This window comes from Rhododendron vialii, chromosome 2a, assembly GCF_030253575.1.
Source record: "Rhododendron vialii isolate Sample 1 chromosome 2a, ASM3025357v1".
Taxonomy (NCBI): domain Eukaryota; kingdom Viridiplantae; phylum Streptophyta; class Magnoliopsida; order Ericales; family Ericaceae; genus Rhododendron; species Rhododendron vialii.
Genome location: NC_080558.1, coordinates 37,007,653 through 37,024,072, shown reverse-complemented (window position 1 = coordinate 37,024,072; position 16,420 = coordinate 37,007,653). Strand labels below are relative to the sequence as shown.

At 38.6% G+C, this 16,420-nt stretch overlaps 2 protein-coding genes across 11 annotated transcripts in view; one reads left to right on the top strand and one right to left on the bottom strand.

Moving 5' to 3' along the window:
* Nucleotides 1–2,646, top strand: part of LOC131318165 (F-box protein At5g03100-like) — a 21,023-nt gene extending 18,377 nt beyond the window's left edge. For all 5 annotated transcript variants that reach the window (XM_058347974.1, XM_058347971.1, XM_058347970.1 and 2 more), the window contains 2 exons: nt 356–499; nt 1,999–2,646. In XM_058347974.1, coding sequence (XP_058203957.1) covers nt 356–499; nt 1,999–2,304 — 450 coding nt within the window. In that variant the 3' untranslated portion in view covers nt 2,305–2,646. The remainder of the gene's footprint in view (nt 1–355; nt 500–1,998) is intronic.
* The window catches only part of LOC131318166 (uncharacterized), a 20,357-nt gene extending 3,937 nt beyond the window's left edge, over nt 1–16,420 (bottom strand). The window contains exons 1-4 of one of the 6 annotated variants that reach the window (XR_009197531.1): nt 16,169–16,392; nt 14,794–14,957; nt 9,948–10,091; nt 8,341–8,947 (exon numbers count right to left, since the gene is read on the bottom strand). Coding sequence is in view for 3 of the 6 variants with exons in the window: in XM_058347975.1 (XP_058203958.1) it covers nt 8,639–8,947; nt 9,948–10,091; nt 14,065–14,157 (546 nt within the window). In the remaining 3 variants the exon portion in view is untranslated. Of the gene's footprint in view, nt 1–8,340; nt 8,948–9,947; nt 10,092–14,064; nt 14,958–16,168 lie in introns of those variants that run through there. The other 5 variants (XR_009197532.1, XM_058347977.1, XM_058347975.1 and 2 more) reach the window with 5 other exon arrangements.

Below are 16,420 nucleotides of genomic sequence, written 5' to 3'. Positions count from 1 at the left end.
ATAGTTATAACTGAAATAATACAAACAACTTGAAAACTACGAAACACGTATGAGTCCCTGGTCTGATCATAGAACCAATCTCATGCTTAATGTTACAAAACAAGCAAAATGGGCAACAATGGATGTTAATAAATACTACTAATCTAACGGGTGCGAAGTAGGAAAATGGGCCAACAAATCAATCACACAGTCACATATATTTATTACGTATTGAGTCCATCTCATTTACGCACAATAGCAAAAAGGCATGCCCATGCCCATGCCGTGCTCACAACCGTTTCTGAGAGTGTTGTGCCTGTGCGCACCTTGCCCGATTTACACCTCTACCCTTACTCTTGTTCCATTTTTTCCCCAGGGTTTTGTACTTCCTGAGTGGCTGCCTAAGTTATATGCTCTTGAACAATTGATCGTGGAAATAACAGCAAGCCGTGATACATCTTTCCTTAATTATGCTACCTTCATAGAGGTGGCGCCTCACTTGCAGAAATTTGCATTTCAGGTGAATGTTCTTGCTACACACACGATTATTTTATGCTATGTTAGATATTGGCCATGTAACTGAGAGTTCAATGCCATTTCATATCAATGAATCTGAGAAAAAGGTATTTTTCTTCATAGTAGTTAACTGGGAAAAAAAAACCCGCATGATTTGCAAAGCGGAATGTGTGATATTGATATTTCACAAATTACGAATAACAACAGCGCAGGCTCATTTAAATAACATGATCCGTTGTTTCTTTCTCATAAATCTACGTATAGCATTATCAAAACTGAAATTTGTCCCTTCATCTTTTGCTTTGTTAAATTAGAGCTGACGACCAGCACTAAATCCCTATTTGATTTACCTGCCTAGTGGCTGTACTTTATTTTGACGTTATTATTGATGTAGGTAGAGAATTTTTTTTGCGGGCAAGATAGGGTTGTCAGTTGTGATCAATGCAGATCGTATTTTTTTTATTCATTGTTAACAAATATTGTTACATCAGAGATGAAGGTTCGCCTCTGATGTAGGACAAGTGGCTGAGATATTTCTAGAACAACTGGACCGTGCCAAATCAAAGAAGAAATAATTAATTATTTCGTATTTGATTTGTAAACTTTTTATTTAGGCATAATAATAGGAGATCTTATGTGCTACCTATTTAGCACGATTCTAGTTTCCTAATTTCTATTTTCTTAGAGTTTCTTTTATTTCCTTATTTTGTTTTGCTTGGTCCCTACTCCAAGTTATATTCTTGGTAGCCCAAGCATTACCTTATTAGCTAGGCCTGCTGCTAATATAAATAAGGGTGCAACCCTCCCTGTAATTCATTCAATCAATCAATAATATTCAGACTTTGTCTCTTTCTCTTGTGGACTCGAGTTTATCATTCATTCGATTAGTACGCAATTAATCTCTTTGTTAATTCCGTTGCGTCAGCCTCCTTCAGATTGGGCATGCCAGTTTTTGTTGTAGTTCTCTCATTCGTTCCATATTTTTTTACAATACTTAATTATTTTATTACCAGTTTGTATCTTGAGGTCCACATGGTTTGCAAAATTCTCAATAAGCAGTAGCTTGCTGTAACTGAGAATCAACTAACTGCAAATTGGTCCATTTTAGCTTAATTCCCAGAAAGAGTGAATTCCAAACTGGTTTTGTCATGTAAGGGACAAGAGGAAAGGATTAAAAAATTGCTACTATATCTTAGCAAGTTCTTGAAAATCCTCTATTTGTTTTGTGGGAGGAAGGTTTGTTAACTACTTGACTTACAAACTTAAATATCAGTTAGAAGCTAGAAGTTTAATTGAGGAGGATAAAAGTGACTTTTTGTATAACTGCGTCACATTGCAATATGGAATCTTAGTTTGACAGATTGGATTCAACCATCAGAGGTAGAGAACTACCATTTCGTGTTAAATGCTTCCCTTTTTCCGTTATGCCTGCAAATGTCAATTATCTTTCTGGTTGTGCTTAGCAATCCAAAATAATTGTAGCTGCCCGTTTTTCTCTTGCAGGCAGCTTGGGATTATTCTAACCTTTCTGTTTGTAAGAGAAAGGTTCAAAGGTGTGTTCGACATTTCCACCATCGATGCCTCAAGGAAGTGAGATTGGGAGGGTATTATGGTCGTAAAAGTGACCTTGAAGTTGCAATCTTTTTTTTAGAGAATGCCGTGGCACTTGAGAAGATGATTATTAATCCTCGTGATGAATCATCATTTCTTCCCGATTATGCTTTCTCGAGGCAACGAGCTGCTAGAAGTCGTGCCAAGCATCAACTTGACGGAATAGTACCCGCGGGAGTCAAGTTAGTGATCCTTTAACTTCAACAGAGTAGCTTGCAATGTGCGTGATGGTGTTTTTTGGTGGAAGATAGAAGTCGAGATAGCGATCTTTCTGTTCATTAGCTAAGATTCCAGCTTGGGTGATGCCGTGTATTCTATTTATTCGTCAATGTATGGATTATTTAGCTTTTTCATTGGATAAGAGTGAGGGAGATTACGATCGATAACACCAAGCTTGGTTTGCTCATGTCAAAAAATCTACTATTCTGCTCAGTTCATGACCTTAACATATTCGGGCTACTGAATTTGGCTCGGGCTTTGGGTTATTAATTTTTTATTTATTTATAGAACTTCCTCTTATGGAAGAAATTTCAATGTTTATACTTAGATGGAGTTATTACTTTAATTGCTTAAAAATAGAAGTGTACATCATTTCTATTAATTGCATGAAATATTGCTATTAGGAGTTTATCCTTAGATGGAGTTTTTTCTTTTTATTTGCTAAAAATTAAAACGAGTGCATGAAAGAAATATTACTGTGGGGAAAATTGATTGAAGGGAAACAGCTTGGGGCATACAAGCCTACCAGTCATTAGCGTACTCCACCTCAAAAATTATACTCCCTCCGTCCCTTTTTAAGTGTCGTGCTTTGTAATTTCAACTTATTAAAAAGACATCATCATTACACCTTTCACATCAACTTTTTCCTTCACTTTCCCTACTTACCCATCATCATTACACTTTTACTTACTAACTTTTCAAAATAAAATCTACTTTTAGGGACAAAATAGACAATACATCAACTTTTACCTCCCTAACTTTACAAAATGGACACTTATTAAGGGACAGCCCAAAATGGAATACTGGACACACAAAAAAAGGGACGGAGGGAGTACTAAAGAACCATTTGCACACACTGAGTTTTGGGCATTTGATAAAGGGCATTAACATGACCAGAAGCTGCGTGACGAAATGGACACAAACTACTTGTTGGTGGATTCAAGGATACAAGAGAAACAAGAACAAACACCCTCCCACCCAAACTCAAACAAAAACCATAACGTCCCAAGCTGGACCACAAAAACTGAAACCAAAACTAACCAGAGACCACCCCAGAAACAGGACACTCACTCCCACACAACCCAAAGCCACACCCTAAGCCAACACCCATCCCAATTACACTTTGATATATTCTCCTGATACCATCCAAATTCCTCTTGAACTCATCAATGGAATAGTACTCATGAATGTTGAATTTAACCTTCACCCACAAAGTCCACAACCTAACAAACTAAGACCACAACCTAGCAAACTTAACAGAGAACACGGCGCAGTTGATGAGAAACTGACTTATTTAAGCCGGAAGATAAGCTTACTGGACTCGTGCCTTAGTTGTAAAAAGTTTTCACTTCATTAAACACTTTCTCATCGGACTCATCATTACCTTCTGCCGCCTTCCGAATGTGCCCAGCTGGTCGTTCATTTTTCGCTATGATGTGCAAACCACCCCTCCATTGTTTGCTTTGTGCAAACTCCCTGGCAGTCTTTGCCTCGTCCACGGTGGTTACCGTGAGGTAAGTAGGGTTCGCATTCGATATCTCATTCATCAAGCTCTCGGCATTCAGATTCTCTGCATCAAACTCGTTCTGTGCTTGGGAGGTCCTCTCCGCAGCAGTTAGGTAGTCCTTCAGTTCCTCTCCCACAGACACCGTGGAGCTACTGCTACACTGACCTTTGGACTTGTTTCCCTTGTCTTGGGAGCTTCTTTTGGGAGCCATTGGAGAGAGAGAGAGAGAGGAGTTAATGAGTGAGATGAGCTGGAGTTAATGAGTGAGATGAGCTGGTGGTTCTATCTGGGAGCTATTTATAGGGACAACATGTATGCAATGGACGAGTAATTCTGGTTTGGACGACGGGAAGGCTACCGGGGTTTGTTCCTCTGTTTTCTCTGTTGTTGTGATAATTTCATACGAGTAGTAAGATGTTTTTTTTTTTTTTGATCCGCGGCGAGTAGTAAGATGTTATGTTATGTTTTTCATTTCCGAAATGAGTTTCAGAATATTTTAAAATACAAAATTCGGAGGTGCATTTATAAAAAAGTGGAATGCAAAAATTATTTGCCTCTCTTTTTCCAGTTTCTTTTTTTTTATAACTAGATATCTGAGTCGGGGCACTAAGTTGATCCTTGCTTTTTCTAAAATTATTAGTCCCTGTTCAAGTTAGTGTCATTTTGCGGGGAAAAAAATTAAAAACTATAAGTTTTAAATTATTTTGACCAATTTTAAAATCTCCATTAATTTGACATTGTAGCGTGAGAAAAATTCAGGAAAAATCAAATATGAAAGTGCTTTATTTCTTGATTGGAATATGACATGTTTTTCGAAAAGGACAGCAATTTGAAACAGGGTTTGTTTCACTGGCATTAAATTCGAATGGAATGAGATGGTCATTTTCTATCAAATACTCATTGTGACGGAAAAGACTACAATACACACCTCTTATTTGGGTGTGTATCATATACACATCCCAAAATGTTATGAATTGTAGAGAAAATATTACGAATCATATTGCTAAAAAGTTACGAATCGTATAAAGGTTACGAAATACACCAAAATGATATGAATCATAATGAAAATGTTACGAATCTTACTACTGAAAAGTTATGAATTCTAGAACAAAAGTTACGAAACACACTAAAATATTACAGTAGAAATAAATCATAAAATATGTGCATATAGTACACCCTTTTAAGAGGTGTGCATTGTAGACTTTTCCCACTATGACATTTGATTAATTAAAGGATGACATAATGTACATTTGAAATAGATTCATCGTTCTACATTATTAACGGCGGCAACCGAGCATTCATCATTTCGTTACTTTATTTTTTCCTTGCATACCCGCGTGTAAGAACAAGCTTAGGGCATTGAATGAGATGAGATTACAGATCCACTATATATCCACCGAGAATTATTTATTGCTTTATTACAAGGTAGTACAGCAATTACTATCACGGGTGAGGTAGGAGGTCTCAAGTTTGAGTTGTGTCAATCGCGTCTCTCTTGAATTTGGATCTTCTCCTTTGTCCGGCTTTGGCTCGCTAGCTCTTGGTGGGGTGGCCATTGCTATGGCTCTTTGGTCCCTTCCTGGATTCGCTGCAGGTCTGGAGTCCTTATGGCCATGCTGAGGGAAGGGTTGCTATGTTTGGTTGCCCCCTCCTCCGTCCCTTTTTAGCATAGCCAAAAAAAGGTAGTACAGCAATGAAAAGAAAAAATAAACAAAAATGCATAGAACACATACCAATTTTTACCATTAAGTCGTGCAAAGGTTGCCTATGTGGGGTGGGGACCTAATAACTCTACTTCATCACCAGCTGTCTCGAAACATTGGAATTTTTCTTGGCAGAATTTTTCTTAACTACAAAGGATTACTTTACATGCAGATCATAGTTTTCACCAAAACCCATGTGCATGGTTCTGTCTTGCTTTTTCACAATTTTGAAGATACTTGATCAGGGATGGATGTTGATGAAAGAGGAGGTCCTGACTCTAAGTACAAAGGACGACTTCATATTTTTTTGGTTTTCGGCAGCTAATAATTCACGAAAAGATGTGGTGTTTCTCCTTTGGCCTTTGGTGGAAACCCAAGATGAAGTCTTTACTGCTTTTTCTATTTCGGAAAAGAATCTGCTTTTTCTATTTTGAAGTGAATTTCATTGTTTCAGCTTATGTAGATTTGCTTGGGATTCGTAATCCTTCTTCTTTTCCTTTGTTTTGTACAGTAACTTTTTCCTTCTTTGACATCTTTTCTTCAAGAGATGCTAATCGGATAGGAAAATTTTGGAAATAAAATGTCAAAACTGTTTTTGTTCTAGTGCACAAAAAACTTGTACATTGCAAATTTTTCTATCTTAATGGGAATTGCGAACTGATAGGAACTCTTACGGAAAGCATAGGTCTTTCTGTCAGTCGTTAATTCTAATATACTCTGTCCCAGGGGACTTAGAGAGGGAGATGAGTGTTTACGGAAATTGAACCCTACACATATGCATGAGAGTAGATGCTAAAGGCACATCAATTTGTCACACAACATACATGTGGGTCCCTAACGGGTCCTAGCATTTATTGTGAAATTCTCACACATGCATGTGAGAGAGGTGTGGTTGGGGTGTAATACATTGATGTGTTCCTAACATTTCTCATAAGGAAGACACCAACTACACTCCACTCTCTTCGAGTTTTAAAGTACTAATATACTCATATGAAAAAAACAACTCACACAAATGGAAAGCTAGTACCAGATTTTCCATCCTATAAATAGAAAACAAACAAAAAAAAGGCAAAGCAGAAAATCACGTTTACCGCCCATGTGGCTGCAGACACGTTGTGGGTGTACTCTCTGTACAGTACATGGCCCCCTCAGCTAGAATTATTTGGTGCTTTTGAAGAAAAATGCGATCAGAAAGTCACTTGCACAGCAAATCTGTGCACAGATTTCTATGTAGGGTCCACTAAGGGTCTCACATAAGTGATTCGAACCGTTCCTTATATTTAAAATATTTTTTCAAGGGCTTCCGCAAAAAATCATCTTAATCCGATATCTATAAGTACTTGATCTAATCGTCTAACTTTCATTCTCTAAAAACTTGAATGAAAAGTTAGATGATTAAATCAAGTACTTATAGGTATCGAATTGAGCTAATTTTTTGCAAAGGACCTTGAAAAAATGTTTTAAACATAATGAACGGCTCGGATCACTTGTGTGGAACCCGTAGTGGGCCCCACATAGAAATTTGTCCACAATCTATGCACAGATTTGCTGTGCCAGTAAACTGAGTGAGAGAGAGAGAGAGAGAGAGGAGAGAAGAGAGGATTTTGATATGAAGTGGGCACCACATGAAATATAGCCATCCGGCATTGAAAAACTTCTCCAACCGTTGGATCAAAATCATTCTCAGTCATTCCAACAACTTGTCTTTTAATGGGCCATACACCCTTGGGTTTTGTGCTATAGATTTCTCTAACCCTTGGATCAAATCAACCTAAGTCATTCCAACAACTTGTCTTTTGATGGGCCCTACAGTCTTGTGTGTTGTACAGTGCCGGCCCCGGCACTTGGTTTGCCCAAACGCGATCTCAAGTTTGGTCACCCACTTAATTTTAAGTCATAATAAATAAAACAAGTAAAAAACAAAAAACAAAAAAGTAAAATTAATTGTGCTTTTAGCTTAAATTACATGAAAAATTCAAAGTAAAAATTTTTGTTCTCTTGCATTACATATGTAGGCTAGAAATCGAGCTCACTAGTGATTTTTCTATTGCATATTTCAAAACCTAACTCGGTTCTTGTCATTATCATTCGTTGTCACAGTACCTAGATACAATACATATCATAATTCATTCTATGTTTAATTAATGCCTAATACAAAGCATATCAATACATGTACAAATTCATTTTTCCAGGGCCGGTACAAAGGACTACTTCATAAGACCAGTGGACACGTGGGCACAGGATAGTTACAATACCATTACAAAGAAGGTACAAAGGACTACTTCACATGCAGATCATAGTTCGTGTTACATTTAGACAAGGCTTTTTGATCTATCGGTATAAGGATGATCCCACATATCCTTTCGTGGTTTCGTTCAATATCTTGTTGGATGTTTTTTTTTTTTTTTTCTATTTCTTTTTGGCCATTTCTATGCTCCAAGTTCTTTATTGTATCTAGAGATTTGGCTTCCTCAATGTATCCTTTGCCGAGTTGAATAAAATTTTGTTGCCTATAAAAAAAAAATTCGGGTCTTTTGACAACCTAAATCATGTTATCAAAAGCCAAAACTCCCAAGTGAATTCTAAAACATTTACTTCTTCCAAAGAGTTTTATAATTTCAGTATGTGCAAATGGTTCTATGTAATTTTTGAGGTGGAGTACGCTAATGACTGCTAGGCTTGTACGCGCCAAGCTGTTTCCCTGCAATCAATTTTCTCCACAGTAATCGTTTTAATTTTTATTTAGCAAATAAAAAGCTATTATCACTTCACGCAATTAATAGAAATGACGTACACTTCTAGTAATTTTTAAGCAATTGGAGAAATAACTCCATCGAAGGATGAACATAGAAATTTCTTTTATAAGAGGAAGTTCAATAACAAAAGTAGTAATAACCCAAGCCTGAGCCAAATCCAGTAGCCCGAACATGTTAGGAGTCATGAACTGAGCCGAATAGTGGATTTTTTTATCAACCAAACCCGATGTTATTGATTAACCTACAGTCTCGATCGTACTCACCCAAGCTGGAAGCTTAGCTAATGAACTATCTCGACTTCTATCTTCCACCAATAAACAACATCATGCACATTGTAAGCTACTCCGTTAAATTTGAAGGATCACTAACTTGACTCCCTCGGGTACTATTCCGTCAAGTTGCTGCTTGGCACGACTTCTAGCAGCTCGTTGCCTTGAGAAAGCATTATCGGGAAGAAATGGTGATTCATTGCGAGGATTAATAATCATCTTCTCAAGTGCCACGGCATTCTCTAAAAAAAAGATTGCAACTTCAAGATCACTTTTACGACCATAATACCCTCCCAATCTCACCTCCCTGAGGCATCGATGGTGAAAATGTCGACTACACCTTTGAACCATTCTCTTACTAACAGAAAGGTTAGATTCCCAGGCTGCCTGCAAGAGAGACACGGGCAGCTACAATTATTTTGGATTGCTAAGCACAACAAGAAAGATAATTGACATCGTAGGCATAACGGAAAAAGGAAAGCAGAATTAAACACGAAATGGTAGTTCTCTAAAGCTGATGGTTGACCTCTGATTGGAATCCAATCTGTCAAACTAAGATTTCAATTGCAATGTGATGCAGTTATACAATCAAATTCACATGGAAAACAAAAAGTCACTTTTATCCTCCTCAATTTTCCAGCATCCTTACACACCCAATTCTACATAATCGGGAAAAAAATTAAACTTCTAGCTTCTAACTGATATTCAAGTTTGTAAGTAGTTAACGAACCTTCCTCTCACAAAACAAATAGAGGATTTTCAAGAACTTGCTAAAGATATATTTGCAATTTTCTAATCCTTTCCTCTTGTCCCTTCCAAGACAAAACCAGTTTGAAATTCACTTTTTCCGGGAATTAAACTAAAATGCACCAATTTGCAGTTAGTTGATTCTCAGTTACAGCAAGCTACTGCTTATTGAGAATTTTGCAAACCAAGTGGACCTCAAGACACAAACTGGTAATGAAATAACTAACGATTGTATAAAAATATGAGTGGTGCTATTTGCACCGACCATTTCCATACCGACGGCCGCGCGATTTCCCTACATAGCGGTCCGTACATATATCTTTTCCGTAAAAATATGAAAAGTATGAGAGAACTACAACAAAAACTGCCATGTCCAATCTGAAGGAGGTGAAGCTTCTTCTCTGATATAACAATATTTATTAACATTGAATCAAAATAAACACGATCTCCATTGATCACAACCCTATCTTACCTGCCTAGTGTCAAAACAAAGTACAGGCACTAGGCAGGTAAGTTAACTACTATGAAGAAAAACACCTTTTTCTCAGATTCAATGATATAAAATGGCATTGAACTCTCAGTTACATGACCAATATCTAACATAACATAAAATAACCGTGTGTGTAGCAAGAACATTCACCTGAAATGCAAATTTCTGCAAGTGAGGCGCCACCTCTATGAAGGTAGCATAATTAAGGAAAGAAGTATCACGGCTTGCTGTTATTTCCATGATCAATTCTTCAAGAGCATTTAACTTAGGCAGCAAATCAGGAAGTACAAAACCCTGGAAAAAAATTGAAAAAAGAGCAATGCTAGAGGTGTAAATTGAGCAAGGCACGCACAGGCCCGACACTCTCAGAAACAGTTACAGACACGGCCTGGGCATGGGCATGCCTTTTTTGCTATTGTCATATTGTGCCTAAATGAGATGGACTCAATACGTAATAAATATGTGACTGTGTGATTGATTTGCTAGCCCGTTTTCTTACTTCGCAACAGTTAGATTAGTATTTATTAACATCAATTGTTGCCCATTTTGCTTGTTTTGTAACATTAAGCATGAGATTGATTCTATGATCAGACCAAGGACATCAATTGTATAGACACATTCAATTATTCATCATATGTGTTTCAAAGTTTTCAAGCTGATTGTATTATTTCAGTTATAACTATTTGACAATCCTTCATTCTACTCCTGAAAGGATAACATTTCTAATTTTTTTGAGATTTTTTTCTGGCCTTACAAGGTTTGATGGAGCAGAATTGATAGAGTGGTTGTTAATGACAAGTGGTTGGATGTATTCCCAGAGTCTGAAGCTGTGGCACATGCTCCAGGTATTTCTGACCACTGTTCTCTGTTAGTTTCTGTGTGCAAAGAAGTTCGATGTTGGAAGCCTTTTTGTTTTTTTAATTTTTGGATGAAGCATCACAAGTTTAAGGAGCTGGTTTCTACTTCTTGGGCTGTACCTATGAATGGATCTACTATGCTTAGGCTATCCTTAAAGCTTGAGTGTTTGAAGCCTGTTCTTAGGGACTTGAATTCTCAATGTTACTCTAATATTTCAGGGAGAGAGGTGGAGGCTAGACATTAGATGAAGTCTCTTCAAGGGCTTTGTTCTCTGAATGTCGGTGATGATAATCTTCGGAATCAGGAAAAGGAAGCTATTAGGGTCTTTATGGAGCTTAGTGCTGCAGAAGAGGCTTTTAAAAAGCAGAAATCCAGGGTTAATTGGCTAGCTCTTGGCGATCAAAATACTAAATTTTCCATCATAAGGTTTGTAGCAACAGATTGCGGAATAAGATCCTTAGCTTTACGACTGTAGATGGGGTTAGACTGGATAAGTCTGATGAGATTAAAGAGGAGATTCTTCGGTTTTACAAAGGCTTGTTGGGTACAAAGTTTATGCAGAGGCAAGATGCCAAAACTTGTTTGTCCCACATTACTGGATAAGTCTGATGAGATTAAAGAGGAGATTCTTCAGTTTTACAAAGGCTTGTTGGGTACAAAGTTTATGCAGAGGCAAGATGCCAAAACTTGTTTGTCCCACATTATTAAGAAGAAAGTCCCAATTGATATGCATCCAGCTATGGTTAGGACAGTAAGTGTGGAAGAGATTCCAGCTGCCCTTAAATCTATCAAAGGTGATAAGGTGCCTGGCCCTGATGGGTTCTGTTCTAGTTTCTTCCAGCAAAATTGGGAGGTTGTGGGGCAGGATTTGGTGGATGCTGTTCTGCACTTCTTTGATAAAGGTTTCATTCTCAAGCAATGGAATGCTACGGCTCTCACCCTCATTCCTAAGGTATCTAGCCCTTCATCTGTTAGAGATTATAGACCCATTGCCTGCTGCAATGTGGTCTATAACGTGATCACTAAGATCCTGACTAACAGAATGCAAGGTACGCTCTCACATATAGTTAGTCATGCTCAGTCGGCTTTTATCAAAGGTAGAAGCATTGTTGATAATGTGTTACTTGTGCATGAGCTAATTAGGAATTATCATAGAGATGATGGTCCTCCTAGATGTGCTATTAAGGTAGATCTTATGAAAGCATATGACTCTGTGGATTGGGAGTTCTTAATTGATACAATGACTGCTATGGAGTTTCCTGCTATGTTTGTGAAATGGGTGAAGGCTTGCATTACCACCCCCATGTACTCTGTTATGATTAATGGTGGGTTGGAAGGTTACTTTCCTGGTGCTAGAGGTCTTCAACAGGGGGATCCCATATCCCCATATCTATTCTTATTGGTCATGGAAGCCTTTTCTTCTCTTTTGGCTCAGAATATTGAATCTGGGGGTTTTCATTATCACCCGAAATGCCAGCCCTTGGGGATATCACATGTTGTGTTTGCTGTTGATCTCTTTATTCTTAGTAGTGCCCATTCAGATTCTCTTCAACTTATCATGCAAACTTTGAAGGATTTTCATGGTTTCTCTGGTCTCAAGCCCAATCTTTTAAAGAGTGCTATTTTCTTTGCTGGGGTTCTAATTCTGATAAACAAGTTTTCACCACGATGATGGGTATATCTGAAGGAACCTTGCCTGTCAAATACTTAGGGGTTCCTTTAATCAGTTCTAGACTTACTAAGGCTGACTGCTCAGTTCTTAAGAATAAGGTATTGAGCAGAATCCATAGTTGGACTCAAAAATTCTTGTCTTATTGGGGAAGGGCTCAACTGATCCAATTAGTATTATTCAGCATCCAAACCTATTGGAGTTCTATATTTACTTTGCCTCAAAAAGTGATTCAAGAGATTGAAGGGGTCTTAAGTGCCTTTCTATGGTCAGGAACTGAACTGAAGCACTCTGGAGCTAAAATCAGATGGAATAAGGCTATTAATATGAAACATCTTTGGGCTCTTAGTCAAAAGGCAGATATTTTGGGTTAAGTGGGTTCATATGTACATTCTCAAATGGTACAGCTTGTGGGGGATCCAGATTCCTAGTGATGTTTCTTGGGTAATGAGAAAGCTTTTGAAGCTGTGAGGGTTATGCCAAGACTGGATTCGATATATCATTGGAAATGGTGAAGAGACCTTCCTTTGGACTGATAATTGGCATCCTTTGGGGGCGTTGTATCAAAAATTTGGTGAAGTTTTTGTTGTAATTAGAGGGCAGATTTTGAAGACTAAAGTTGCTGCTATCATTGATCAAGATTCTTGGAGATGGCCAAATCAGAGAAACAGGGTTGTGTCGTATATCATGAGGCATACTCCTGATTTTTTTCCCTTCCCCTTCTTCCTGTGATAAAGCTATATGGACCTTGACCGGTAATGGGGTGTTTTCAGTTAAGTCTGCCTGGGAAGCTTGCAGGCACAGAAACCCTATTCAGCCTTGGCATCATTTAGTCTGGTTCTCTCAAGGAGTGCCTAGATGGAGTTTCATTGAATGGTTGGCTATTTGGGGCAGGCTTTCCACAAAAGACAGGTTGGGAAGTTGAGGTTTGGCATTTAGCCCCCAATGTGTGCTGTGTACATGTGGTATAGAGACTCATCTTCATCTTTTCTTTGAGTGCCACTATTCTGCGACTGTGTGGAGAAAAGTTTTGGCCAGAAATGGTATATTAGGGAGGAGGGGGGGGGGGGGGTGGTGGGGTGGGGTGGGGTGTGGTTGTCTCAGGAGGTCGAATGGGCTGTCCAGAACCATAAAGGTAAAAACTTTAGGAGTGCTATTTTCAAATTGTCCCTTGCTGCTTCTATCTACTTCCTTTGGGGTGAACGGAATCTAAGGGTATTCCAAGGGAAAGCTAGAGATGTGACTGCTTGTACTGATGTGATCCTGGATGCTATTAGAGCTAAATTGAGCTCATGGACCTCTGTGAAGTTTACGGCACAAAATAGAGATCTTTGTGACATGTGGCTTCTTGATTCTAGAATTTTTTCTGTTAATAGTGGTAGATAGAATACTGTAGTTAGGGAGGGTTGGTCTTTTTTTCTAACCTTTCTCTTGCATTCGGTGGACAGAGGAATGCCTCTATGGTGAAATAAACTTTACTTACCAAAAAAAAAAGGTTTGACGGAGCACAGGCACGGCACATATTGTGGAGTGTCCGTGGGCCACGCTGGACTAGAGTACCCTAAAATGACAAGGCACGACACAATCAATAAATGGTCCGGACGAGGCTTGGCACAAAGCGCCCTAGACACGAAAATAATTGGGTTGGTTTGGCACTAGACATCACATTTCACACCACCGAGTAAGGCACCACAACGAAATAAAGAACATAACATGAAGACAAGTATAAACCAAACTAACCACGATATCCGGTTTCAATGTGAGGGTCTCGAGGCAGCATGAAAGCAGAGAAAATGAATCATTCATCAAACCACCAAAATAGGAGGTAACCATGCCATTACCAGTACAGACATCAACAAGTGACAGAACATTCTCAAGAAGTAAGTTTGTCTTTACTCCAACGTAACTGAAGGAAACAAGATTTAAAACAGAGATCTGGATGGATTTGATGGAGGGACAACCCAGTACCTCCAAGTATTTCAACGCACAAACGGGGCCACCCACTTTAAGTTAATCAGTGAAAAAGACCCGTGGATAGATAAATGTTGAAGATATGGACAATTTAACAGAAGGAACTCAACAACTTCATCGCCTACATGTAGATGCTTGCTTTAACGATACTTCTTTAAGGGACTTGATGTCAGCTAACATAACATTGCCCGTGATGCCAAACCTTGAACTCAAACAAATCTCTTCAATTTCAGCAAATAGCTCCAACGAAAAAGTGTAACCTTTTCTTGCTTCTACATATCCAGTTATCCACTATTGGACAGGAGGTTCAACTCCAGTCTTTGAACTTTCCTTGACAATGCAAACTTGATCCACCCATCAATATCAAACTTGAAGCGTTTATCTAAGCGAAAACTCACTTTAAACTCTTCTATAGTACTAGAATCATGAGCTTCCAAAACATGATTAACCCATGTGACAAACTTACTTGTTTCAGACTTAAGTAACTCTGGCTTGTACCTTTATCTTTCAAATGTTTTCTCGGAATCAAAGTTGAGAGAGGTACTACGTTTCCATAGGTGTCTCCATCGACTTGAGAGGATGCTGGTGCGTATTGCTTCCTCCAATGGCAATCGAGACAATATAGAGGCAAGAGTATCATCTGACAATTGGCTAATCTGACCCTACGAAACAAACTTGCCCTTGTTACACAAACATAAACAATATGCTTATCAAAAGCACAGTATTAATCAATTCAGATACTTAAATGTATAAGTAATTGAAAAAGAGTTTGTAAGGGACCACTTGCTAAAAGGCAGAAAAATCCATCTCATGATTTCAGTTACTCTAGTTGATAAAAGGCATACACTTTCCTGGCATTTAGTTAGAAACTAAATGTTCTCGCAACTATAGCAATGTTTTCTAAGTTTACTGAATCATACATAATTACATATTAACTACTTTGCATACTACTTAAAATAAGAGTGATGCTACAGGTACCGACCCCATCGGTACCGAAATCGTAGGGACGGCCGCGCCGGGCCGTCTCCGGCCACCGATACATATATACACGAAAAAAGGGTGCTCGGATCAAGCACCTTACACACCTCGGATGCCGTTGATTCCCGCGAGGGCCCCCTCGTTTTTTTTTTATAGAATTTTTGGACGGCTCGGATCAGCCGTCCTGTGGCCGGAGACGGCCCGGCGCGGCCGTCCCTACGATTTCGGTACCGACGGGGTCGGTACCAATATCATTTCTGTTAAAATAATCATCCGCTATTTGTAAATCGGACCAAAGAATTAGTTGCTATGAGTAATTTGCCAGTGTGCCTCGATATAGCAATACAAAACCACCACAAACTAACATCCACAAGTGACAATGGCGTGATAATAAATCTATGGGAGAATACAGTTAGTCGTAGTTAACAATTTTACTTCGATACTCTGCAAGAAAAGCCACGATATCCATTCCGAAAAGTGTCGGATAGTTCAAAAGCCAAGAAAGTTAACTTTACTTTGTGGATGCTGGAATACGTAGTTGGGAGTATAAATGAAGTAGTGGTATCATATGCAGATCGATTCCCATCTAAAATATTCAACCAATTAGTATATAGCAAAAGATAATTTTTCAAGCAAAGACAGTTCAAAAGAAGGGGTTTGATTGACAGTATGTTTCATAACTCAGTGGATAATTGAGATTAAACAATCGACCTCAAAGAAACGATTTTTCCTCCAAAAATAGAGAAAAGATGAAAACTTTTGAGCCAACAACAGACTTATGAGGAATCACAAGCAGTATCAGAGATGATTGGCAGGTCACATAGGATAGAGAAATCAGATCTGTGACCGGGAGTGGTAAGACCTGTACCTGAGAGAGAGAGAGAGAGAGTAATACCATGATCAACCCCTTCTGTTGATAGAGGAGCTGAGGAGGCCAGCAAACAGCCTGATTTACGGTTACTTCGGGAGGAGGAGGAGGAGGAGGAGAAGGCTGCTGCGGGAAAGCCGGTGCTTATTAGTTTGGTTAGCCAGTCGTTGCCTGGTGGGAGGAAACTCTGTTTGGTAAGTAACAGAAACTCTGAGAAAGGAAAAGGAAAGAAAAGGAAAGAAAAAAGAAGGAAATACTCCTCATCTCCGGTCTATCTTT